The sequence below is a fragment of the Aquarana catesbeiana genome, linkage group LG07 (genome assembly GCF_042186555.1).
Source record: "Aquarana catesbeiana isolate 2022-GZ linkage group LG07, ASM4218655v1, whole genome shotgun sequence".
Taxonomy (NCBI): Eukaryota; Metazoa; Chordata; class Amphibia; order Anura; family Ranidae; genus Aquarana; species Aquarana catesbeiana.
In genome coordinates, this window is record NC_133330.1 from 35,851,319 (window position 1) to 35,877,004 (window position 25,686).

At 43.2% G+C, this 25,686-nt stretch overlaps 1 protein-coding gene across 1 annotated transcript in view; it reads right to left on the reverse strand.

The window, feature by feature from the left end:
* Positions 1-695: 695 nt before the first annotated feature.
* CRELD1 (cysteine rich with EGF like domains 1) overlaps positions 696-25,686 on the reverse strand; it is a 50,390-nt gene continuing 25,399 nt past the window's right edge. Inside the window, exons 5-11 of the mRNA XM_073591964.1 lie at positions 23,366-23,457; positions 23,102-23,278; positions 20,523-20,618; positions 16,419-16,499; positions 14,904-14,999; positions 12,016-12,153; positions 696-8,980 (exon numbers count right to left, since the gene is read on the reverse strand). Of these exons, the coding sequence (XP_073448065.1) occupies positions 8,760-8,980; positions 12,016-12,153; positions 14,904-14,999; positions 16,419-16,499; positions 20,523-20,618; positions 23,102-23,278; positions 23,366-23,457 (901 nt within the window). The 3' untranslated portion in view covers positions 696-8,759. The remainder of the gene's footprint in view (positions 8,981-12,015; positions 12,154-14,903; positions 15,000-16,418; positions 16,500-20,522; positions 20,619-23,101; positions 23,279-23,365; positions 23,458-25,686) is intronic.

Consider the following 25,686-nt stretch of genomic DNA (forward strand, 5'->3'; position numbering starts at 1 on the left):
AAGAAAGAAAGAAAGAAAGAAAGAGAAAGAAAGAAAGAAAGAAAGAAAGAAAGAAAGAGAAAGAGAATAAAGAAAGAGAGAAAGAAAGAAAGAAAGAAAATAAAGAAAGAGAGAAAGAGAGAAAGAAGAAAGAAAGAGAGAAAGAGAGAAAGAGAGAAAGAGAGAAAGAGAGAAAGAAAGAAAGAAAGAAAGAAAGAAAGAAAGAAAGAAAGAAAGAAAGAAAGAAAGAAAGAAAGAAAGAAAGAAAGAAAGAAAGAAAAAAATATCAGAAAATCAGCAGTACATGAATTCCAAAATCGAATGTTAAAAGCAAACAAAAAAAAAAAAAAAAAAAAAAAAAAAAAAACTTTGCGGCACTTTCGACTGACATTCATCAAGCCATTAAACATACTAACAATTTTCATAAAAATGTTTGTACAAAAACCTACTAGTGTTCTGTCAGCTTTGGACATTCTTCCTTCTTTATTTCAAGCAGCGTATTGGCTTTTCAGGCCCTTGTTAAACAGAGACAGGAAATGATTAAACCTTTGTCACGTTTTTATTACCTTTTATGTGTCCCCGGTTGGTTGGATAGCTTCACTCCACCTTGGTGACCATTATCACCAAAACAAAAAAAGGGGCTGGAATCCCAAAACTGTAACAAGGGGAAATTCTCCACTCAATTAACTATGAATTAATAAGACAAATCACAAATGTTTAAAAGGCTTAAATATGTTTATTATCCTGAGATGAATAAATAAGAGACAAAACAGTTCTAAAAAGGTAACCAAGTCAAATAAAACAGGCTTAGAACATGCACAAGCTCATTGTCTTTCGAGCCCTTTTACGGACAGTCCACAGGAGCTGTGAGGGATTTCCTCCCAAAAAACCTATTTAGTTTGTGGTTGTAGAACTTCAAAGGGTAACTCTGCTTTTGTAGGAAAAATAAAGCAAATAAAAAAAAAAAAACAAAAAAAACAATACAAATATTAAAAACACAAGCCATGATGTATTTTAATGTTAATTGCCTCTTTTTCCAATCTGCAGCCGCAGTACAATTCTGATAAATGCAATATGGCAACCTGGAGGCGTTCTGTATACTGTTGGTGTACAGATCCTCTCAGAAATGTCATTTCCTGGAGAGGGTTGGCTCACTGATATTAGGCACCCCCTGCAATAGGAATTTCAGTTTTCATAAGATACTCCCCAGGGGTTTGATACTTCTAAAGGGATATAGAACCTGTAGCTTCTCTCACTAGAACACTGAGTGCACCAGGTGATTATAATGAATCAAAACCTCCCATTCAAATTCAGCCTACATAGGACATAACTAGTTCGAGCAAAAATGCATAGCAATATGCTACGAAGTTTGGTAAAACCCTAAAATGTACAAAGTGCAGGGCATTTGTTTTTTTCCTCCTTCAACAAAAGTGGAATTACGATCTTAGTGCCCTTTCACACCAACTCCTGCCTTCCGCAGAGTGAGCAGATGGACAGGTCTGTGCCCGTTCAGTTTATGTGAAGCAGACGTGGACAGACCCCACTCTGCACTGGCAGAACACAATAGCGCTGCAGGAGGGATTGCCCCATTAAACACTGACTGTATTGATGGGGGAATTGAGAAATTCTTTCCTTGCACCCTCCTGGCACATATTTATCCCCCATTCATTAGAAGTAATGGGGGGGTCTAGGCTTCACCCCCGCTTTATAAATGGACCCCCAACCACAGGTACTAGATGGAGGCTTCAGTGACCATTGTTCACACAAAAGAAAAAAACAAAAACACGACATACTAAATAAAATAAAAAAAAACAAAAAAAAAAAAAAAAACACAAACAAAACACACAAAACTATTGCATATACCAGAAAAATACATAATAGTGCAACAACATTCAACGACCGTTCCAGGCTCTTCCTCGTTATCCTAGAGAACACTTGACACCCTAATAAACGTATCTGTTTAGTGTATGTGCACACGGGAGTCTCGCTTCAAGAAATGTGCGTGCTGCCACAAAAAAATTAAAAAATACTGCATACTGCAGTTTCAAAGCTCTGGATTTTGCCTTTATATGGTATTAATATGCAAAACAAAAACCCACAATAATGTGTCTTTCCATTCTGTTGTAGTCCCTCTTTTGTAAGTCTTTTATAAAAGGTGATGAGCAAAAAGGATGGAAGACAAAAAGGGAAACCACAAGCATTGTTTAGGACAGTGGTCTCCAAACTGTTGCACAGGGGCCCTTTGTTTGCCTTTATCCTGGGCCATGGGGCACCATTTCATCCATTGACTCCAACAATGGGGCAATATTTCCTCTCACTGACACCAATGATTGGGCACTATTCCTCCCATTGATACCAATGATTGGGCACAATTCCTCCCAATGATAGGTCATTATTCTTCCTACTGACACCAATGACTGGGCATTATTCCTCCCACTGACACCAACAATGAGGCAATATTTCCTCTCACTGACACAAATGATTGGGCACTATTCCTCCCAATGACTGGGCACAATTCCTCCCACTGACACCAATGACTGAGCACAATTCCTCCCAATAATAGGTCATTATTCTTCCTACTGACACCAATGACTGGGCACAATCCCTTCCAATGACAGTAGTGATGGGGCACATTTCCTCCCACTGACACCAACAATGGGGCACCGTTTACTCAAACCAAGGCAAGACATTTTCAGTACCCACTTGTCATGGTCCAACCCCTCTAAGGTCCAAAAGGACAGCAGACTGGCCCTTTGTTTAGGAAGTTTGGAGACCCCGGTTCTAGGAGGACTGAACTGACCGCTTCAGATGAATGCGGTAAGGAGGTCCATGTACACACACACTTGCACCTATCTCAGACAACATGGAGCCCTCTATGGTTCCCAGTGATTGATGAAAATGCAGGGCCTTTCTAAAAGGAAAACGCTGTCACTACAAGGACAAAGTGGTAGACAAGACTTTACATTCTGAAACTCGATCCTCTGAACTGCAAAGTGACTCCAATAATGTATTTTAAAGAGTCAGTCCCCCCCATAAAGGCATATTTAAGTTATAGTTAAAGCCTAGAGGGCATAAGTTTAATCTGTGAAGACTGGCCATACATTATACAAATTTACTTTTAGATTTATCAAAACCATAGAATATGAGGTCAAACCTAAACACTGTTAATTTGTATGTAATCAGGAGGCCCTTGCACTACATAGTTGAAGGAAAATCTAAAGGAAATTGAATACAGAACATTGTATAATGTACAGCCAGTTTTACATTCCTTAGTTCCTCCCACCACCATTCGTATGCCAATGAAATTTTCCAATAAACCCGTTTTCATTAGATACATTATTTTTAGACCAAGTGACATCACTGGTTCTTGGTGCTTCTCTATGCAATGCAGGCAGATCCTGGCTGGTGGGAGGGGCTGGCAAGGTGCAGTACATAGCGTCCTGAAAACAGCTCAGCACCCGGCCTCACTACTCCTCTCAAGAGCCCTCAGTATTGATGTAAGCAGTAGGCTGACTCTTGGAAGGAGTTATGCAAATATCAAAATGTCTTGAGGGGGTGGATGTCAGTCTGGAGAAGTGGGCGTTCCTAGGCAGACTCTGCATGTCCAAGGTAAAGCCCACACAACACAGACCCTCCATGATTGAAAGAACCAAAGTGCAATGAAAGGGGTGGGCCAGAGACAGGGCTAGATCTGCCGTCTCCAAAACTTTTTTTGCTTTTACCCGGCCTTTTGGGGCACTATTTTCATCCACTGATACTAACAATGGGACACAATCCCCTCCCACTGACACCAAAAATGGGGCACAATCCCCTCCCACCAACAATGGGGCACAGTTTCTCCCACTGACACCAATGAAGAGGCACAATGCCTTCCACTCATCTGAAAGATGGGGCATTGTTTATTCCCACTGCTGTCGGGATCTTATCTACTTCCAATTGCCAAATTTCAGCCTCCTTTAAAAAGCGGAGCTTTACCAAAAAGGAGAAGCTCCACTTGTCGCAACGGCGAAGTCGGAAGTTCGCCCCTTCCCCCTGCAGCCAGCCCATTCACAGAGAGCAGCGGGATTTGCTCATGCACAATAGGAAACCGGCCTTCCCTTAGCCGAGATGGCGGCACCAGCACCCGAGAGCAGATTGAAGAATCAGCTCAGGTGAGGACACCGCTGGATGCCTGGACAGGAAAGTGTCCTAATAGTACTAGTCAGCAGCCACAGTATTTGTAGCTGCTGACTTTAAAATTTTGGAGGGGGGGGAGCCAAATTTATCTTTAAGTCTGAAGGACTGGCCCTTCATTTAGAAAGTTTGGAGACCCCTGGGCTAGATGATGCTGGGCCTTATCCTGCCAGGAAATGAGGCAGGTTCTACCTGACTTGCTGCAGCATCTAAATGCACACTGCGAGAAGCTCAGTGTGCAGTAAAATCAGAGTAAGCAACTTCAGTCCAGGAGAGGAGTCTGTACAACCGTGCAAGACTGAAGGGAAGGCTGGAGGTTGGCTTTAATATTTTAACAGTGAGATCTCTCCTGTCCTTCTGCTACATTTGGATGTTGCAGGCTACCTCTGTGTGATCCCGCGCCTTCAGTTATATTCCCCCAAAGATGTAAAATAAACAGACAGGTCCTTCGGTTTCATGCTAGTGCCAACGTCACATGGCTCGAGTTTGTTCCCCTTGCAGCAAAAAAAAAAAAAAACAAAAATGGGAAAAGTCAAGGTGATTCATAAAATACATTTTGCCCACAGCAACGTAGAAGTCCATGATTCAATCTCTTAGAGCAGGTTAAGGGATGAATCCTAAAATCAAACTGGCTGCTATGGGCATAGCCCTAGTCCACCCTTCCTCCAGTTTTCATACCCACAGGCAGAGCTTCAACAAGCTGGGCGGAATTTTCCTTCACTCTAAAAGTAATCAAAATAAATCCCAGACCAATAGTAGTAGATCAACCACAGCTCTAATCCTAAAGAACCACAATAACGAAAATGATTGCATTCTCATAACTGTATGTGGTCACCTGCAATGACATTTTTTTTTAGGTTTTTGCATTTTATTTTCTCACATGCCTTTTTTTAAAATTTTGATCAGATTTTACATACAGGTCAAGCTGCATGTAACAGCAGAGGGGCTTAGTGGTTAGCACTTCTGCCTTGCATCACTGGGGTCCGCTGTTCCAATTCCAACCAGGACGCCACCTGCATGGAGTTTGTATGCGTTTCCTCCCACTTTTCAAAGACTTTGTAGGATAACTGGCACAACTACAGGTGTAGTCTTTTCGTGCTGTACGAGTGCTAATCCCTATGGTGAGGTGTTCTAATGTGATAGGTCATAACGAGATTGGCAGAGTATAGTCCCAGGGGCCGATATGTTATGTGATGGGCAGTGTACAGTCCTAGAGGCTGATATGTTATAATGTGATAGGTGGCGTACAGTCCTAGAGACCGACATATTATATAGTGTGATGTGCAGTGTACAGTCCTAGAGGCCATTATGCAATGGGCAGTGTACAGTCCTACAGGCCGTTATGCAATGGGCAGTGTACAGTCCTAGAGGCCGTTATTTTATAATGTGATGGGTGGTGTGCAGTACTAGAGGCTGCTCACCAGCACTAATAGAGTCCTGCTGGACCCTCAGCATTTACAAAAGTGTTGAAAGAATGGGAGCACCATGCTAGTTTGTGCAGTTATTTTGAAAGATTTTATTTTGTAACATTGAACATGTTTCGGCTCAGCACTTAACTCTTCATCAGGGCTAAAAAAACAGATCATGCAGGTGTCTGGACTGATAAATCCAGGTGATAAAATATCAATGCAGACACTTCATGATCTGTTAAGCCCTGATGAAAGGGGGAGTTCCGAGCCTTCGAAACATGTCTGAGGTTACAAAATACAATCTTTGGGACTGTACAAGGTAGCAAGGTAGTGTGGTGCTCCCATCCTTTCAAAACTCTAGTACAGGGATCTCCAAACTACGGCCCTTCAGCTGTTGTGGAACTACACATCCTATGAGGCACTGTAAAACTCTGACATTCAGACATGACTTGGTATGATGAGCATTGTAGTTCCTGAACAACTGCAGGGCCGCAGTTTGGAGACCCCTGCTCTAGTATATGTGTAGGTGACATAGGGACCTTAGATTGTAAGCTCCTTGGAGGGCAGGGAGTGGTACGAATGTATATTATTAAAAGTGCATTGTAAATTGCCCGCACTCCAACTACCAATAATAAAGAACAATCAAACCATGCAATTAAAAAGGTCATCTTGATAAGCACCCAGTGGTCATGTTAAAGTAAAGTTTGTTCTATCTGCTGTCACTTGCTAAACAGCTTGGTCTGCATGTAAATTTGAAGACAGTAACTAAAGGCATGTGAAATAAAACAGGTTTTTGTATACTAAATATAAGACCACAAAGTTAGACAGATGTCTTTTTTTTTTTGCAATGGTGGATCTTTAAAGTCAAAACTTAAATGTTTAGTGATGAATAGTAAAGCCCAACTGACCCTCCTAATTTTTACTGTAATGCCCGCAGGCTGCATCAACAGTGATAGGACTTTTTTTTTTTAATTGTAATCATCATCAGCCGCCAAGTGCCATAGTAGGGGTTAGAAAATTTGTCCTGCCAGTACATAGGAGAGTCAGAAAGCACCTCGCACACACCTTGGTCTCCTGCGAGTCAACACGTCCCACCGAGTACTGCTCAAATCAACATTGCTCTGCTTCCTTGAGCGGCTCTATGGATCGGAGCAGTGATTAGATGAAGCTTCTGGAGTGCGAGACTCAGTTAAGTGCTGCCAAAACAGATTTTTTCATAACCCATGCTGCAAATAAAAAAACATTACTGTATATGCAGCCTGACACTGGATTTTGTAAGGCCCCTTTCACACGGGCTGTTCACTCAGGTCCCCCTGTCAGTTTTTCAGGCAGACCTGATCGGACCATCCATTCACCCCTATGGAGCGGCGGATGTCAGCAGACACATGTCCACTGACATCTGCCAATATGCGTTCCGATCCAGTCCCCCAAATCCAGAGGGATGGTGGTCCCATTTACCATCAGTCTGGCAGATCGGATGAAAACGAGCAGGCGGTCTGTTTTCATCTGATCTCCCCATAAAGGAGAGCAGGACTCTGACAGGTCAGTTCCTGCACAGTGAGCAGAGATGGACCCGTCATCTGCCTGCTTAGCGGGAATCAGTGGAGCGATCCCCGCCGAGCAAGCGGAGTCTGTCAAAACGGATCCACCCCGTGTGAAAGGGGCCTTATACTTAAGAGAATTCAGTTTGGCTTTAAACCCCGATTTTTATTCCCAGTCTGCATCCCATGGGAAATTTTTCCCCTCGCTTCTTGTTCCTATGACAAACAAATTGGATTTCCCCATTGTTTGTACTGAAGACAACTGGCACCAGGATGGAAAAAAAAAAAACAGGAAAGAATGAAGAGTGAAATTCCCCAGCAAGGACACAGATGGCAATCAAAACCAGATAGGGGTTCTACCTCTTCCTCACTCTATTAAAGCTCTAGTCCAGGCAACTAAGTTAAATTGCTTGTGTTGCCTAGGGGAGAGAAGAAAAACTGTTTTACTTACCCGATTCTCTGCTCACCCAGCAGTGGGACTGTCCCTCGGCATCATCATGTCCAATGCAGGGCTTTGGACTTGATGACTTCAGGACCCTATACCACTGGAGCGTGGGGGTGAAGAAGCTACAAGGACTGGTTTAGCTGCGGGGAGGACCAGAGGATTGAAAAAGTTAATTTTTCTCTTTTTTCCTTCCCTAGACCAAAATGAGCAATTAACCCTAGCAGTGCAGACGTAGCCCCACTGTTTTAAGTTGCCCAGAATTTGTGAAAAGTAGAAGACATTTTTTGACTCTCTAGACACTTTGCCCCTATGTTCAGATAAACACAATCCAATGAAAGACTAAATAGGTCACATTCTGAAAAAAAAAAAAAAAAAAAAAAAAAAAAAAAAAAAGAGCATAGCTTATACCCTTTCCTTTGAAAAGCGGTATGTCAAATGGCTTCACAAATAGCTCAGTGTTCAAAATCTACAAGCTTTGTAGAGTCACGGCTTCAAGTTCACATTCTTCGTGCCACCAAGTAACTCCAGTCTGTGTTATTCAAATCCATTTTTTTTTTTAAAATCTATAGCAGCATTGCTGGACTGTCCATAGCACAGGCTGTAAGAAGGGCAAACAAACATAGTTAATAGACTTTTTTGCCCAACAGATAACCGCAAAAACCACACAGGCATATGTAAGGACCCCACACACCATAAAAGAATAATCCTTTTCAAAAAGAGTTGCTCAGCATGGTCATAGGTACACAATGTGCTAAATCATAAGTTTCTGGACAGCTTGGCCAGGTCGTGCTTTGAGGAAGCACCCAACTCCTATGCCGAGCTGTCAGGCTCCATGTAAAAGCTCCTTATTAGCCAGGAAAGGCTAGCCAAGGCCTTTGCAGGTAAAGGTGGCCATACAAAAGGTTCATATTTGCTTAACCATATAACTTCTCAGGCTTAGAAATAATATTCGCCTTCTATTTTCATCCGCTAGTTGCGGACTTCCAGGATGATAATGCTTCGATCTGTACTTGGAGGGGTCTTTTATTACTAAAAGAGGGACGTAATTTGGGTGTTGCTTATCCTAAGATCAGCCTGGTTTAAAGACTTGATAAGGATTCTCTGCTTCAAAGCAGGGGCGATACAAACTCTTTGGTGCCCACTTGTAAAGCAGAGGAGAAGCACTGTACACCATTCCCTCCATCGCACGTCTGTATCCCCATCGCTGAGGAGCTATCTGCCTTTCAGGAAGCCATCCAAGACTCGATCGCTTTTCTCCGAGAACCAGTATCCGGCCATGGCGGCCACTGCCCCGATGAAGATGGCGGTAAAGACCATGTCTCCCTTGGCTGCCAGTGTGGCCAGAGCACAGATCACAACTCCAAAGAACATCTGCTGCAGGACCACCACCTCGTCATCTGTGATGTCATCAAACAGGCCTTTCTCAGAATCGTCTGCACAAAGAACACAAAAGAAAAAACGATTGATATTGGACAATGCCAAGGTAACCTACATATATGACTTTAGAGTCACCTGATCTGACCAATTTATCTAATTGTTATAAATCTTCTGTGTGAGGGGTCAGTTGACAGACAAGTGATCAGACATGGGCCCTTGGGTATGATAGCCGGTCCGATAGAAGCTGGGCGTTTGGCCCAGTGGAGTTCCCCTTTGACAGCTGAAGTGTAAACAAAGTTCCAACAATTGGAGCGGTGAAAAAGAAGAAAGAAAGGAGGAGAAAGAGGAGAAAGAGGAAAAAGAGAAGAAGAAAGAGGAAAAAAGAGAAGAAGAAAGAGGAAAAAAGAGAAGAAGAAAGAGGAAAAAAGAGAAGAAGAAAGAGGAAAAAAGAGAAGAAGAAAGAGGAAAAAAGAGAAGAAGAAAGAGGAAAAAAGAGAAGAAAGAGGAAAAAGAGAAGAAAGAGGAAAAAGAGAAGAAAGAGGAAAAAGAGAAGAAAGAGGAAAAAGAGGAAAAAGAGGAAAAAGAGGAAAAAGAGGAAAAAGAGGAAAAAGAGAAGAAAGAGAAGAAAGAGAAGAAAGAGAAGAAAGAAAGAGCCCCGCCGCTAAAACAGAAAAGATAAAAAAAAAAAAAAAAAAAAACACATTTCATTTCGCATCTTTCCATTTATTCATCTACAGATCAGATCAAAAAGGGATGAACTTTGATCTACAAAAAAGCGTCCACTGTCCCCACCTATAAAACTGGTCTTTGTAGCAAGGAGCACTGGAAGGGCGGCGTAAGTCAAACAAATACAAAGATTTCCAAGCTCAAACTTACCAACCAGCCAGCGACCAACCGTATTGACCTGTCTAACAAAGTGCGTTTTGAACAGGGGTTTAGTTGCACACATTTTCAAATACATGCGTAAACTGCAGGCCCCGCCAAGGCACCCTGTTTTCTGCAGTCCTTAATTTCTGAGAGTCTCCACAATGGAAGCACATGCATTATAATGGATATTTGTACTTTGAATATATTGGTCAGGCAATGCACCGACACCCCTTGCTATGTGCTGAGTGTTCAGTGTGCCCCTAAATCTTAAAGGGGTGGGCTCCTTCCAGGCTCACCTGTCCCCTACCTATCCATTATAAATGCATGTGCTTCCACCGTGGAAACTCAGACATTAGGGACTGCAGAAAACAGGGTGCCTTGGCGGGGCCTGCAGCTTACACTTGTATTTGCAAATGTGTGAACTAATCCCCTGTTCTTAATGCTCTTAATGTTCTTTGTTAGACAGGTCAATATGGTTGGTCGCTGGCTGGTTGGCAAGTATGAGCTTGGAAATCTGTATTTGTTTGATGAACTTTGATCTGCAGATAAAGTCTTGTTTTTTTTTTTTAATAAACTGTTATACTTACCTGCTTTGAGTAATGATTTTGCATGTTCCTCTTCTTGGGTTCCTCTTTGCTGCTCTTGGCCCATCCCTCCTGCTTAGTACCCCCACAGAAAGCAGCTTGCCATTGGGGCACCCAAGCCGAGCCGCTACTCTGTGTCCATATTCAGACACGGAGCCATGGCTTGGCCCCGCCCCCTCACTCTCCCCATTGGCTCACTAACTGATTGTCAGCAGCGAGAGCCAATGGTGCTTGCTGGGTGTCTCAACCAATCAGGTGGGAGAGTCCCAGACAGCCGAGTCTCTCAGACATCATCTCTGGATCGAGATGGGACTTGGGTAAGTATTAGGGAGGCTGCTGCACACTGAAGGTCTTTTATCTTAATGCAAAAAATGCATTAAGATGCAACCTGCCTTGCGTTAAGATGCAAACCTGCCTTTAGAACAACTTTAAAATGTTCCTGTTTAACCCCTTAAAAAGGAGTTGTAAAGGCAGAGGTGTTTTTATCTTAATGCATTCTATGCATAAGATAAAAACCTGTGTGTAGCGGCCTCCCCAGCACCCCCCCAATACTTACCTGAGCCCCATCTCTGTCCAGCGATGTCCACGGGTCCCTCGGCCGTCCGGGACTCTCCCCCCTAATTGGCTGAGACAGAGTGGCGGCGCTATGGACTCCCGCAGCTGTCAAAGTCAGCTAGCCAATTAGTAGGGAGCGGGGGCAGGGCCGAACAGCAGCTCCATGTCTGAATGGACACAAGGAGCTGCAGCTTGGTTTGGGTGCTGCCGCAGCAAGCTGCTTGCTGTGGGGGCACTCAACAGGGAGGGAGGGGCCAGGAGCACAGAAGAGGGACCGAGAGGAAGAGGATCCAGGCTGCCCTGTACAAAAACTACTACACAGGAGGAGGCAAGTATAACTTTTTTTTCGTGCATTCTATGCATGAAGAAAAAAAACCCTGTGTGCAGCAGCCCCCCCTCAGCCCTCCTAAAACCTACCTGAGGTCCATCTAGTTTCAGCAATGTCAATAAATGTCTCAGCCGTCTGAAATTCTCCTTCCCGATTGGCTGAGACACAGCAGCGGCACCATTGGCTCCCGTTGCTGTCAAAGTCAGCTAGCCAATCAGGGGAGAGAGGGGGCAGGGCCAGGGGATCCGTGTTTGAATGGAGACAGGGAGCTGTGACTCAGCTCGGGTACCCCCATAGCAAGCTGCTTGCTGCGGGGGCACTGAACAGGAGGGAGGGGCCAGAAGCACAGAAGAGGGACCCGAGAACAGACTGCTCTGTGCAAATCCAATGCAACAGAGCTGAAAAGTATAACGCGTGTTATTTTTATGTGAAAAAAAAAAAAAGAAGACTTTACAATCACTTTAATTTACTATAATCATCCCTCAATCCAAAATGCAAAAAATGGGAAAAAAAAAAATACATTTAAAAATTGTAAATAACTTTCCAATGCTTTATACCATTGTTAAAAGCAGAATTATAAACAAAACAGTTGTCGGCAGGTATCGGCGAGTGTTGCTACTGTGGTATTAACTCATGGCACAGTCACCAAGAACGATTGCCAGATCTGACCCATTGCTTACTTTTTTCAGGCTATACAGGCTAAAAAGCTGCACGGAGCTAAAGGGAGCGTGGGTATGTTCCTATCAAACACTCCTACCTTGATTGGTAGTTCTGCACATGCCATCTACTCTGGAGTAACCCTTCTCACACACGCAGTTGTAGCTGCCCTCCGTGTTCACGCACTCCTCGTGTGAGCCTTTGCACTTGGGTAACTCACTGTCACACTCATCGACGTCTGGAAGAGAGAAGTGTACATTAAACAAATTTATTTAATAGTGAAGCACAACTGGCTGAAAATGGCACTGCTGGGTATTACTTCTCTCCCATACAGTGCTGACATATTACTTGGTGCCATAGTATACACAGAGCCACTCACATCAACCCCTACCCCCTTGAATGAGTTTATAATGAATATTTTTTTTTTTTTTCAGAAAACGTGAACGCTCCACAGCTGTAATCATTATCGCTCCATACTCTACAACATCAATGAAGGCGAACCTTGGCACCCCAGATGTTTTGGAACTACATTTCCCATGATGCTCATGTACTCTGCAGTGTAGTTGAGCATCATGGGAAATGTAGTTCCAAAACATCTGGGGTGCCAAAGTTCGCCATCACTACTCTACATGCTAGTCATCCTACTCAGAACGGTCACCTGGCACAGATTCAGTAATTACCCTCGAGGAAGGGATTATGATCATGTGACCAGCGTGATTGGCTGTCATGTGATCAGAAAACTTTATATTAGCTGCCGGTAACTGTGCCGGGAGCGCACTCTCGGCACAGCTGTATTTACACCAATTCAAGCAAATATGCGGCTGCTTGGCGACAAGGCCCACCCACTGAGAGGCTGCATATTTGCTTGCAGCCGGCACTAAGGGGTTAAGGAATTGCAAAGTTGAGAGGCATGACACCTGCATCTTAGGGGTCGACTGATTAGCGGAGCGGTCGATTATCGGGGGCCAATATTCACATTTTTCAAATTATCGGTAAGAAAAACATACAGATATTGGTCAGACCGCCTCCCCCTGTCCCCGCGCGGCATTTGGTGCAGTCTGTCAGCAGTGCGGCGGGCAGCAGAGAGAGGACATCTCTCACTGCCCGCATCACCGCTGTTCCACCCCTACAGCAGGGCCGTGACAGCTGCCCTTGACAGAGCTGCAGCAGCGGGCAAGCAGAGAGACAGTAGCATCTCACTCTCATCTCTCACTGCCCGCATGTGGCAGTTTACCCGCTCGGACGCCACTGGGGAGAGGCTGCCAGAAGTAGCATAATTGGTGACAAGCTGCATATGGGTGGCAGGTGACGAAGACAAGCAACACGCTGCATCTGGTGGCAGGTGACGGTGATCTACTCTTTTAAGCTCTTCTGTTCCTAACACACAGTCATATACAGGGAAGAAGAGGTGCCAACTATGCTGCTTTTGGATTCACAAGATCACCAGATGAAACACACAAACAGACAACATCTAGATTGCAATTTTATTTAGACCCCCCCCCCCCATCCCAATGCTCAAGACCACGGTGTCTAATACCAAAATAAAAAAACTGACGATATCTACACAAAGAATTTAAATCAATCAGTTGCTCCTTTTATAAGGGATTGGAAAAAAGATATCAAACAGGAGTGCACACTGCAATGCCTTCAAAATCATTTAGAGGACACCCAAAGCTAATCTACATAATGTAACGCCTAGGGGAGTGTAACCCTACATAAAGCATAAACAAAAACAAAATCATGTTTTCTAATAAAAGCACGAGTGCTGCACAGTTGACAAGGACAGGCCTAAATGATTATTAGTGCTGCAGCGCCATCTGGTGACAGATGAGATTTACTTTCATCATCAGTGCTACAGTGCCATCTGGTGTTCACACTTTAAGAGTACACCAGACTCTAGCAATATCCCAGTCGTCAGTCCCTTGAAAACTTAATCTGTCTAGATAGTACATAGACAAAACAGGGACAAGAGACACACTCACAAACTCCCGGTCTATTAGAAGCATTCAAATATGCAGATTGCAGTCAGCCGCTGTGGACGAGGTTTCCCATAGAGAAACAGCTGCTGTTAACCTTCAGGTGTATTGCAGCACTGAACGTCCTAAGCTCCTCCCACGCATTGATCCTTGAAAAAGTCACGTGTCAGTGATGTAACGCGTGGGAGGAGCTTAGGACGTTCAGTGCTGCAATACACCTGAAGGTTAACAGCAGCTGTTTCTATATGGGAAACCTCGTCCACAGCGGCTGACTGCAATCTGCATATTTGAATGCTTCTAATAGACCGGGAGTTTGTGAGTGTGTCTCTTGTCCCTGTTTTGTCTATGTACTATCTAGTAAGTTCACTGCACAATGATCTATTTTTTCTTTGCTTGCTTTGCATAAAACCTTTATCCTGAGAGCCGAATCACCAGCAGTATCATGGCTAAAGTGGGATGCAAGAAAAACTAAATATCCTGATACAAACGATCTAACCCAGTGAGTCAATCAATCTCGATTAAGGGAAGGAACTGTTTAATTATTTTTACTTTCCCCCACTATTTATCTCTGCCTGGACATTGTACTCAGAGTGTCATTATTATTTTATTTATATTCACCGTCACATCACCAATTTGAAGATTTATTTTGGCAATTTTAACACATGTATTAGCACCATAATTATTTATTTATTTTATTCACATGTATGCATTTTTTATTCCTGGATTTAAGCTTAGTCGCAGCAGCATATTGTGCACTATTTATTTAAAGCGCATCAATTTTATACTTAGTACTATTTGTTTGGTTATCTGATCACCCTATATTGAAAGCAGCTTTAATTTACTGATTTTTTTCATAGCACTAACTATATTGGTATATATATATATATATATATATATTTGTAAGCACAATTTATTTATATCACACATATCTATCCACATCAGCGCTTGGTTTTTATTCATTTTTTTTAATATCTTTGTTCAGACTGCCTGTAGCAGTGGTCCCAGCACTTACCCAGACATCGGGCCCCGTCCCGGTAGTACCCAGCGTTACACTTCTTGCATCGAGAAGAACCAGCTCCCATGCAGCCAATGCAGGATTTGTCACACTCTAGAAATAAATTAAAAAAAGGGGAGCATGAAGAAAAAAAGAAATAATCAATAATGTCATGTAATGGTGGTTAACAGGCAATGTAACATGACAGAGTGACAAGATTAGGAAAAAAAATCCCCCCACCAACAGTATATACTTTTGACCGCAAGAATTTTGGCAAACTTTATTGCAGATGGTGTCCTGTTCTGATAATACAAATGTAGTCTTTAGCAAGCCCTTCTAATCTAACTGCTAAGTGGGAGCACCTTCCTTCAATCCAACCCCCCTGAGCAAGGGAACTCTAAACATCTCTCACTAAAAATGAAAATCCTATTGCAGGGATGTTTGTAATTTGACCTTAATCTCTGAAAACTTCAGGGAAAGAAAGTAAGGCCAGTCACACAAACAGGAAAGCACAAGAATATGCAATCGCCAACTTCAGCTAGCAAATGACCGCTGTGGCCCCCTCTAGCGTGTCATTATTGGCCACAAAGTGGACTTGAACTCAAAAATATGCAGTGTGCTGCGAAATGTGCCCTGAAAAAATAGCAGTGCGGGGGGGGGGGCGGCTGGTATGTGCTAATGCATTTGTACCAAGATTAAAAATTGCTACAGGTACATGTAAATATACTTAAAGTGGTTGTAAAGGCAGAAGGTGCATTCTATGCATTAAGATAAAAAAAACCTGTGTGCAGCAGCCCCCCCTAATACCTACCTGAGCCCCAACTCTCTCCAGCAATGTCCACGAGTGCCCCCGCCATCCGTGACTCTCCTTCCTGATTGGTTTAGTAACAGCAGCAGCGCCATTGGCTCACGCTGCTGTCAAATTCAGTTAGCCAACCGGGAGAAGGAGAGAGACCAAACCAGGGCTCCGTGTCTGAATGGACACACACACAGCTGCAGCTCGACTTCGGTGCCCCCATAGCAAGCTGCTTGCTGTGGGGGCACTCAACAGGAGGGAGGGGCCAGGAGTGCCGAAGAGGGACCCAAGAAGGAGGATGATCTGGGCTGCCATCTGTAAAACCACTACACAGAGCAGGCAAGTATAACATTTTATTTATTTATTTATTTTTTTGTGAAATTCTTAAAGTGATTGTTGTTTTTTATAGAAAAAAACAAGACTTTACAAACAAGAGACTTTACAATCACTTTAAGAATTTAAAAAGTAAAAAAAAAAACAAAAAAACAACAAACTGCTACAGATAGAAAATGGGAGAAATAGAATAATTTATTGCCCTCATCTAATTTCTCTAGACAAGTTTCACTTATTCCGCTGTTTAGTCCAGTAAAAACCAATCCGACAGAAAAATTTACAAGTCGCTGCACTCTATGGGAAGGAGGGCTACAGACTGCATACAAAAGGATCTCACAGCGCCCTCCACTGCTATCTGCCTTCTCTGCTACAGTAAAGACTTCCAGATCTGCAACAATACTGACCTCGACATTCATAGGACCCATCTGTATTCAGACAATACTGGTTTGATTTACAGCGATCCAAAGTGCCACATTCATCGACATCTGTGGAGGAGGAAAGTTCAAATGTTTTTCTTTTTGAAGGACCAAATGAAGGACCACACACCTTCGGTTATACTTTTTATTATAATTTTATAATAAAATTTATAGCTTATAATAGCTTTATAAAGTTTTTAATTTCATTATATCCGTTTTTGTAACAGTGCATGCAATGAAAGTTAGAAATAGGATAGCAACATGAAAGGGAGGTGGGGGGTTGAATCAAACTATAACATATGAAAGTCATTGCAGAACACAAAATAGAAGAGCAGAATGGTTCTGACCAAAAAGCAGATTTGATCATCTATTCATTATTTTTGTATAGCGCTATCCCTTAGTTAAAATGCATTTACAGTAAAGATATGAAAGAGGTCTGCAAGAGGCTGGATTGTCAAAGATCAAAAAATAAATGAAGTTGGCCCGGATCAACCACCAATGTTAACTAGTTATAAAGGCTGGCTTATGTCAGGCAATCAACCACATAAAAAATGCGGGATACCAGTCAGGGATGTCCTAGAGCAGGGGTCCTCAAACTACGGCCCGCGGGCCGAATCCGGCCCTCCAGCGTTTTTGATCCGGCCCGCAGACTGCCCCTTTAAAATTGCAGCACTGCCCCTGCCCTCTGCTCCCTCCATCACACAGGACGGGAAACATGACAGGCCGGGCAAAGGACCTTCTGTGCTAAGAAGCAGGTGATTGGTTACTAGGCATCAGAGCGGTCCCAGGAACCAATAACCTGCCCCTCACTTCCAAAGTCCCGCCCTCCGTCCGGACCTACCATGCCTCGTGTCCTGCGTGATACAGGTAAGTGTAAGGGCGGCGGGGGGAGTCTGTGCTATGGTGGGGATCTGTGACACACAGGGGGGAGGCTGTGCTATGGTGGGGATCTGTGCTATGGTGGGGATCTGTGACACACAGGGGGGAGACTGTGCTATGGTGGGGATCTGTGACACACAGGGGGGAGACTGTGCTATGGTGGGGATCTGTGACACACAGGGGGGAGTCTGTGCTATGGTGGGGATCTGTGACACACAGGGGGGAGTCTGTGCTATGGTGGGGATCTGTGACACACAGGGGGGAGTCTGTGTTATGGTGGGGATCTGTGACACACAGGGGGGAGTCTGTGCTATGGTGGGGATCTGTGACACACAGGGGGGAGTCTGTGTTATGGTGGGGATCTGTGACACACAGGGGGGAGTCTGTGCTATGGTGGGGATCTGTGACACACAGGGGGGAGTCTGTGTTATGGTGGGGATCTGTGACACACAGGGGGGAGTCTGTGCTATGGTGGGGATCTGTGACACACAGGGGGGAGTCTGTGCTATGGTGGGGATCTGTGACACACAGGGGGGAGTCTGTGCTATGGTGGGGATCTGTGACACACAGGGGGGAGTCTGTGCTATGGTGGGGATCTGTGACACACAGGGGGGAGTCTGTGCTATGGTGGGGATCTGTGACACACAGGGGGGAGTCTGTGCTATGGTGGGGATCTGTGACACACAGGGGGGAGTCTGTGCTATGGTGGGGATCTGTGACACACAGGGGGGAGTCTGTGCTATGGTGGGGATCTGTGACACACAGGGGGGAGTCTGTGCTATGGTGGGGATCTGTGACACACAGGGGGGGGAGTCTGTGCTATGGTGGGGAACTGTGACACACAGGGGGGAGTCTGTGCTATGGTGGGGATCTGTGACACACAGGGGGGGAGTCTGTGCTATGGTGGGGATCTGTGACACACAGGGGGGAGTCTGTGCTATGGTGGGGATCTGTGATGTGGGGGACTCTGTGCTATGGTGGGGATCTGTGATGTGGGGGACTCTGTGCTATGGTGGGGATCTGTGATGTGGGGGACTCTGTGCTATGGTGGGGAACTGATATGGGGGGGATCTGTGATGGGGGAAGTATGTGATTGGGAGTGGTTCTGTAATGAGGGGAGTCTGTGAAATACTGATAAGTTTATATTGATTACAATTGTTCTTTATTTTTTTTTTTGCACTACAAATAAGATGTGTGCATAGGAATTAGTTCATATTTTTTTTAAACTATAGTGCGGCCCCCCAACAGTCTGAGGGACCGTGAACTGGCCCCCTGTCTAAAAAGTTTGAGGACCCCTGTCCTAGAGCATACAAGAAAAAAAAAAAAAACAAAGAGGATAGATATCTCTCAAGAGGACATAAAACCCTCAGGCACTGTCTGAAAAACCAAGCCTAAATTTTATTAAACAAATAGGTGGAGCATCACACACACACACACAAAAAAAAAAAATTATATTAAAATATATATATATATATATATATAAACAATTCATAGAAAAAAGGGCTATGGTGAGTGACTGGCACTGGCCCTAGCAATAAAATTGACAACGCTGTCGTTTAAAAACAAGGGGAGCCATGGCTATGCATACCACAAACACACTCCATTCACCACTCAAACATCGATGGTTTCCTCTGAGGAAACCAGCGACAATTGGCTGGTGAAACGCGTCAGCACACTATCCCGGAACCATGTGCAACGCTGTGGATGGATAATCAGCTGGGACCGAACAGCTGATGACCGGCGTCTCCTGTACCTGACTTTTCTATTGTGCACGGCGAGCGCAGCGCCCGGTGGATACAGCAATTCAAGCAGCTAATCGGCTCTACACGGACTTAGACTCCAAGCCACCTGATGGGGACAAACATGGCAGAATACGGATGTCGGTTACGGCTCGGGTGGTGAGAGATATACCCCCCCTCTGTATGACCATATGTTTCCCATATCACTCAATAGCCAGCTTCCCCCTCCTCCTGCTTGTTGCTGCCCTTTATTGCCACCCATCTGCTTTTCCACATGCATGATCTGCTAGATACTGCGGGCTAAATCTGCTGTGCTTGACGCTGCTACATTAACTTGCTTACTTGCTTAATTAAATGAACTGTCAGCCACTGCCGGTCCTCTGTGCTGCGTCTCCCTGGAATTCACCCTGCCCAGCTCCTGTTCTCCCCCAATCAGGTTTATTGGCCTATGGACTTCCACTGCTCTCCATCCATAACTACCCGCTACACCATGTCTCTGAAGAGCGATCCACTAACCATGTCACTCTAGCCCAACTGCTTTTTGATTCAATCATCGGTGTTTGAGTAGTGAATGGAGTTTGTGGTATGCATAGCTATGGCTCTCCTTGTTTTTAAACGACAACGTTGTCAATTTTATTGCTAGGGCCAGTGCCAGTCACCATAGCCCTTTTTTCTATGAATTGTTATAAAATAAATAAATAAATAATATATATATATATATATATATATATATATATATATATATATATATATATATATATATATATATATATATATATATATATATATATATATATATATATATATATATATATATATATATAATAATATATTTTTTTTTTTTTTTTTTTTTTGTGTGATGCTCTACCTATTTGTTTAATAAAATTTAGGCTTGGTTTTTCAGACAGTGCCTGAGGGTTTTATGTCCTCTTGAGAGATATCTATTATCTTTGTTTTTTTCTTGGATTGTCAAAGATCTCTTTTGCTTTTTAATAGGGTACAGACTACCTAAAAAAAAAAAAAAAGGGGGGGGGGGGGGGGGTTGGGAATGCGTTTTGGCAGATGCTGCAGAGTAAGAAAATGGCCAGGTCAGGAAACAAAGTTGTGATTAAAATGGCACTTTAAGGCCGGGTTCACATATGTGCGGCCGCGGGTTTGTGCCTAGGGTCCCGATGCATGTCTGTTCACCGGTTTAGGTACGAATTTTTGCCTGAATTCGCACCTGAACCAAATCCAAACACACACAGGACCCTTCTGCAATCCGGACATGTGTGAAAACCCACATCCAATTTGCATATGTGTGAACCCAGCCTTAAGGAGAAGTTCACCTTTTGGAACATGTTACACCCATATTTAGGTGTAAAGATGTTCCAACAGCTTTTTTACCTGCAAAAAGATGTGCATTCATTTTTATTTTAACAAAAGGTGAACCTTTAATTTGGGCTTTGATACCTCCCATTTTCTCAGTACTTACCAATGCATTTTTTTTCATGCAGCATCCAGCCCTTCTTGCACAAGTTGCACTGATCTTCCTCCGGGCCCAGACATTTGCTGCATCCCTTGTGGCACTCTGTTTAAGAGAAAAACACAGCTCAGCACCAGATCCACAAAGCATGGTGTTCCTAGTTGAGACCAATACACATACAATAAGGATTTATATGTTTATAGGTTTTAATGCTGAACTCTGATCATTAAAACGCCCTCAAAGTAATCATCCATTGAAAAATAACCGAAGCTAAATGCCCCTTTGGCGTATATAAATCCATGGTCACTTTAGAGCAGGAGGCCCCTTCTTCGGGTGTTAACGTTGCTACCTGGGTGACGTGGACACTTATTAATGGATATCCAGCAGCGAGGTACTCCTAGGCTTTAGAAGACCACACAGCACAAAAATATGATGGAGGTGACCGGTCAGTGCAGACAACCTGCAGCACTGGATCATCAGTCGTCGCTCCCAGAAGCAGTGCAGGAATGAGACAAAGAGGGCAGCCCCTTATTGCAGGTGAATCAGAAGGTGAGAAGCCTTTGGCCAGAGATGGGTTTTCGTAGAACCCACCATTCCAAAATCGCCTTTCTAAAAACAGGCACACCTTTTCAGGTATATTATTATTATAAGCAAGGCACCTCAGATGACGTCTTGATGACGAAACGCGTAAGGCGTGGCCTCGTGATACGCACACGTCAGCACCTCTCTGTTTGAGCTTGTGTCAGTTCCGGTTCTAGCTGTCGGGCGGTGGAACGCACGCTACACCACGCAGCCCAACAGCTGTGAGCCGGTCATCGGAGTACTGTCGGAGCATTGTCAGCTCAAGTGTTTTATGGACTGTTTTTAATAACCTTTTTTACCATATTTGACATGGATTTTCAATAATATACTTCAGTTTTTACGGATTCACGCTATGAAGTGTTTTCTTTTCCCACTCCATATGGATGCCTTTCATTGGGGACACCACTACGCCAGAGCAGGATAAAGCACCCTTGGACGGAGGATCACTTCCCGGTTCCGCTATCGCAGGATTGTCTGCATATGCCTTTTACCCCTGCAGGGGTTAGGCAGTCCGGTGAGTGCAAACACGAGAGGGGGTGCAGGGAAGGACGGGATATTAACAGTTGAATGCTGGGACTACGCTTTTCTTCACCAGAAGGACGCATTTTTAGGACTTTTTTGTGGACATTTACTTTTCATAAATTCTTGTTTTTTTACACACTAACAAAAAATATTTTTTTTCCCCTTTTTTCCTGTTTGGATTTTTTATGCACATATGCTGGGAATTTCTATTTTTATTTCCACATTTTCTTCCTAATTAATTGTTTGCTTTGATTGCCATAATTGTATTTTTTATGCACACATGCTGGGGATTTCTATTTTTTATTTCCACATTTTCTCCCTAAATAATTGTTTGCTTTGACTGCCATAATTGTTTATATATTGGATTCTGTTTTTCTGCCATTTTTCAAGATATAGGCATTATTCTCTATACACATATAATTATTGAATATGGGATTCTTGCATGTATTTTAGGAGCACGTTGCACTTTATCGTATTACACCTAATAGGTGGACTATTTACACTCGAGATACCTCAGCTTTTTCTAAACACTTTGTTACATGCACAATAATATTTTTTGATACAAACATTTGCGATATACGTGTTTATAAATCATTTTTTTCACTTGTATGAATCATCACCTATGCACACATAGTTGGACAGCGCCAATTCCCCTGCTTATAATAATTTTTTACATTTTGGATTTCACCCCGGTGATTTTCATTTATAGGGGGGCAGCAGTCTTTTCCTTGTTTCTATATTCCTAAGCGCGGAATTACTGTCATTTACTTTTCAGGTATATTGTTCGTCACTGAATCCATGGCATCTGATAAAGAAGTCAATGTTCCGACTCATTCACCTTTGTATGTAAATTAAAAAAAAAAAAACCACGCTTAAAAGAGGAGCTCCAGCACCTTCAGAAAAAAAAAAAAATTAAAAAAAAAGTCAGCAGCTACAAATACTGTAGCTGCTGACTTTTAACATTAGGATACACCTGTCAAGGAATTCAGCAGTGTCTTCATCTGAGCCAATTTTTCAATCGGCTCTCGGGTGCTGCTGCCCCCATCTTGGGTAAAGGGAACCAGCAGTGAAGCCTTGCGGCGTCACAGCCAGTTACCAACTGCGCATGTGCAAAAACTGCGCATGTGCAAATTATACACTATGAGGGGGAATTTACTAAACTGGAGCAGCTTTGCATAATAACCAATCAGCTTCCATCTTCAACTTGTTTTAGTTGTGCTTTAAAAATGAAAGACAGAAGCCGATTGGTTGCCATGAATAGCTGCTCCAATCTTAGTAAATCTCCACCTAGCTTTCTTTTTCACCCATAAAGAGAGAAAAAAAAAAAAAAAAAAAAGAAGGGGGGGGGAGATAAAAATATCATTTTCAGACTTGCCCATTACAAAAGAAAGAAAATGTGTATAAAACTACACGCTTGCTTAAAATAAAAATAAGCAGGTAATATTACGCTGGGTGTGAGCGCGCTTTATCTTCCCTTTACATACCCGAACATACCAGGTGGCTCTCGTTTCGGGATTGCTCGTAATAACCGACAGCGCAGTCCTGGCAGAGCGGGCCACCATAGGAAGGGTTACAGTCACAGGTTCCTGAGCCAGACCGTGTCCCAGAGCCATCGCATTTGCCATGTCCGCTGCAGGGTTTCTCTGTGCCCCCTGGGCAAGCTGCAGTAAAAAGGAGGAAAAGCGTTACCAGTTAAGGGAAATCTATACTCTTTAGGATACAATCCACTTGTGAGGGCAACTACGCACGTGTACAGTTGATGCCGAAGGTGCCTGGAGGACAGCACAACTTCAGAGTTTCCATGCAAAGCCATTCAAAGAGGCCACTGGGATCCTTCGGTCTGAAAATGGTGGAGAAAAAGAAAAAAAAAAAAAAAAAAAAAAAAAGAGAAAAGAAATTAAAAAAAGGAAGGGGGAAGAAAGGCAAGTCAGGTTAATAGCTTGCTCACACTGCCAAGCATTAAAATTACATCAATTTAATATTTTATTATTTTTTTTTTAATATCTCTAAAACCAAGAACAAAATATTAGTACATTACAGTGTTCCAGTTCTTAGATGTGGTGACTGCATTAAGCCTGGTACAGACAGTTATTTTTTTCAACCCAGTGGGCTGAATGAAAAAAATAAATTAAAATAAATGGAAGGTTGGAGGAGCTTGGGAGGAGCCGCTGTACTAACTATCTGATGTTAGTACAGCAAACGCCCAGCTGGGCTATTGTGTTCTGACAGGGGGACTGCCAGCCAATGGCAGCGAGTGCTGATAAAATGCAGATTGGCTGCTGTTTTTCCAGCATGCCCATTCAACAGAAGCCAGACGTTCAGACAGGCTGCTGTACACACGGCCGAATATCAGCCAAGGTTGGCCAGTTTAACAGAAACCGGCCAATATTCAGATCGCGTGAACCAGGCTTTAGTCTTTATTCCGTTCAAACACATTTTTTTATCAAGTACAGAAAATACCTGTTGATCTTGCCAAAATTTCAGTGTCCTGTAACTTCCTGTGAGCTAAAAATCACAAACAATGTTATCTTCCTTCTGCAAACTACAAATCCCCCCCCCATGTAATGAAGATAAAGAGAAGGATTTGTTTGTAGTCCAAATCAGGACAGCAGCCAAGTGTTATAACCATGGCTCCCTCCACCGGAACAATGGAGAAGTAAGTGTTGCCACCATAATGCGTTGTTACTGGCAAGGTAACCAGGTGAACATAAAGAAGGGGGGGGGGGGCTTGGGGGAAGAAAAAAAAAAAAAAATGTCCTCAAATGACGACCGTGGAGTCGAAACGCATCGGGTAGACCTCCTTTTTGAATTGCTCTTTGTTATATACATGCTTTTTTCTACTCTTCCAAATTGAACATAATTTGTACAGAGGATACCCTGAGCAGAGAGTCCGGGAACACCTAGTTATCCAAGCACAAAGACCCAAGGCTGGGGATAAAAGCCACAGGCACTTGCGATCTCCTTTAAACAAGAGATCTAACAAGCTGGTAAGCGGCAGTATTATTATTGGTGGAGGAACTTTCCTGTCGCACTTTATCACATCTTCGGTGCTGTGGTCGCATGTCACTATTGATTAGAGGGTTGAGGAATTATCACCTGGAATACTATAAACTGTATAACTAAACTGTTTGTTCTTTTCTTTATTGCATATTTCATTTGTGATTGCGTACAATTTATGTATTAGCTATATCATCTATATGTCACAATATTTTTTGATCACTATAATCATACAGCACAGCTTTCTTTGTTATATGTTATTTTAGTGTGTCTCACATTATAGTTACAGCTGTTTTTCTATTGGATTTATTAGGATAGCGCAGTAAAAATTACCTTCTTCACTGATTATCAGTGCAGTCCCAACAGTGCTGCCAGTGCCACCTTATAGTGCCCACCAGTGCAGCCTCATCATTGAAGGAGAAAAATGACCCCTTTGCTAAATTTTATACCCAACCATGAAAATGTTTTTAGACTATTTAGCAAAAAAAAACAAAAAAAAACAAAAAAAAAAAAAAAAACAGCGGTGATTAAATACCACCAAAAGAAAGCCCAATCTGTGTGAAAACAAAAAATTTAGTATGAGTACAGTGTTGCATGACCGTGTAATTGTCATTCAAAGTGGGACAGCGCTGAAAACTGAAAATTGGCCTGGGCTGGAATGGGGAAAAAGTGCCCGGTAGGCAAGTGGTCAATGTACCGTGAGAAGTACATAGGCTACCTTTGCGGATTTCCTACTAAAAACGCTAGTTGCCTGGCTGAGTCTGGTTTTAATACTGTCTGGATCACCATGATATTGTAACAAGTAAATATGGTACAAGTCAAAACTCCCTATCTGCCTATTTTGCTCAGAGCCAGGGACTGAGAAGCTGATCCTGTGTTTTTATTACCATGATAACCAAGCCACCAAATGTTATCACCGTATAGCAATGGCAGCCTCCATGTTTGCTTGAAATATATTTTGAGCAAACAAAATCTGAATGGCCACCTGTCCCCTTCTCGGGATGCTCTGTCTTACATGTTCCACTCACTGGGTGGTACATTGGATCACATCTGTTGCCTTGCAGCACTGGGG